Raw genomic sequence first — 1223 nt, 5'->3', positions numbered from 1 at the left:
ACTCTCAGGTGTGACCAAGCCAGGAAATAAAGTCTGTGTTGGGGGGGGGGGGGGGTCCGGATCCTGTCTGCCCTGTAGATACCGGCCACACCCTCATCAAAAAGCTGAGGCCCTCCAAGAAAGGGCAGAATTAACTCTTTTTGCCTTTCTACCCCTAGAATGAGAGATTTTCTTTCCTCGGTGCGGAGAGACAGGATGGAAATCCAGGAAGGAGAACAAACCCCGTCCGCACCTTTGCAGGCCGGCCATGCCCGATTTTGGCAGCGGCCTTCACACATTAGTCACCGCGACAGCCTCGGACTCTCCGCTCGCCAGATCCGACCCGGTTGGGAGTGGGCTCAGGGCTCGGGTTCAGGAGCTCGAGGAGACGGGGGCGGGGGTGGGGGGGCCTGATTCTTCCCTTCTTCCCCCCGCACCAGCAGGAACATCATGGGTCCCAGCCTGGCCCGGGAACTTGGAGGAGGGAAGCCGGAGTGTTTGGCCGGCGGAGGTAACAAAGCTCCGCGCTCCGCGCGTCGCAGGTCGGTCCCGCATCCGGCCCCAGGCCGGCCCCCCTCACCTAGGCTGAGACTGCTGGGGGAACTCCGTCTCCCCCGCCGCCAGCCACCTCACCGCGCCCCCCCAAGTAGGAGGGAGTCGTTTCCCTCCCGAAAAGAAACTCGCTACCGCGGCCCGGGAGCCGGCAACTACCGACAGTTCCCGAGCAAACTCTCCGCTCAGACCGGGGAAACTCTGTGGCGGCTGGAAACGCGTCCTCGCGGGCGCGAAGGGAGAAGGGCCCGAGCGAGTCCCCGGGGGCTTAGCCAAACCGGCCGCCGAGACCTCGCGCCCGCCGAGACCTCTCCACCACTCCAGGGTGTCTTGCCGGGCCCAGCCACCCAAAGCCACCTCCCCAGTGCCCTTGCCCGCGGGGCTCCCGCGCTTCTCGCGCCCCGCTCCTGCAGCTCGCCGCGACTCACCGCCCAGCAGCGGCAGCAGCAGGACGCTGAGCAGAGGCAGCCGGCGGAGGCTGTTCGTGGTTCCCGGCGCAGCTCCCATTGCGGCGGCGGGCTCAGGGAGAGGAGCCGGCCGGCGCACGACGGCCGCGCGAACTGCGCTCCGCGGCGGGCCCGGGAGGCGGAGCGCACCGGAGCGCGGGCGCCGCTGCAGTAGCCGCAGCCGGAGCCCGAGCCCGAGGCGTCCCGAGCCGGAGCCGCGCGCTGCTGGTACCTCCGAACCCTCGC

The 1223-nt window shown here is 68.5% G+C and overlaps 1 protein-coding gene across 1 annotated transcript in view; it reads right to left on the bottom strand.

Annotated features, from left to right (window-relative positions):
- Window positions 1-1217, bottom strand: part of PTK7 (protein tyrosine kinase 7 (inactive)) — a 64762-nt gene extending 63545 nt beyond the window's left edge. The window contains exon 1 of the mRNA XM_029944764.1: window positions 960-1217. Coding sequence (XP_029800624.1) covers window positions 960-1038 — 79 coding nt within the window. The 5' untranslated portion in view covers window positions 1039-1217. The remainder of the gene's footprint in view (window positions 1-959) is intronic.
- Between the last annotated feature and the right edge of the window lie 6 nt (window positions 1218-1223).

Source organism: Suricata suricatta, chromosome 7 (assembly GCF_006229205.1).
Source record: "Suricata suricatta isolate VVHF042 chromosome 7, meerkat_22Aug2017_6uvM2_HiC, whole genome shotgun sequence".
In the NCBI taxonomy this organism is placed as follows: Eukaryota; Metazoa; Chordata; class Mammalia; order Carnivora; family Herpestidae; genus Suricata; species Suricata suricatta.
The sequence above is the reverse complement of the archived record's forward strand: the minus strand, read 5'-3'. Positions and strand labels throughout refer to the sequence as shown.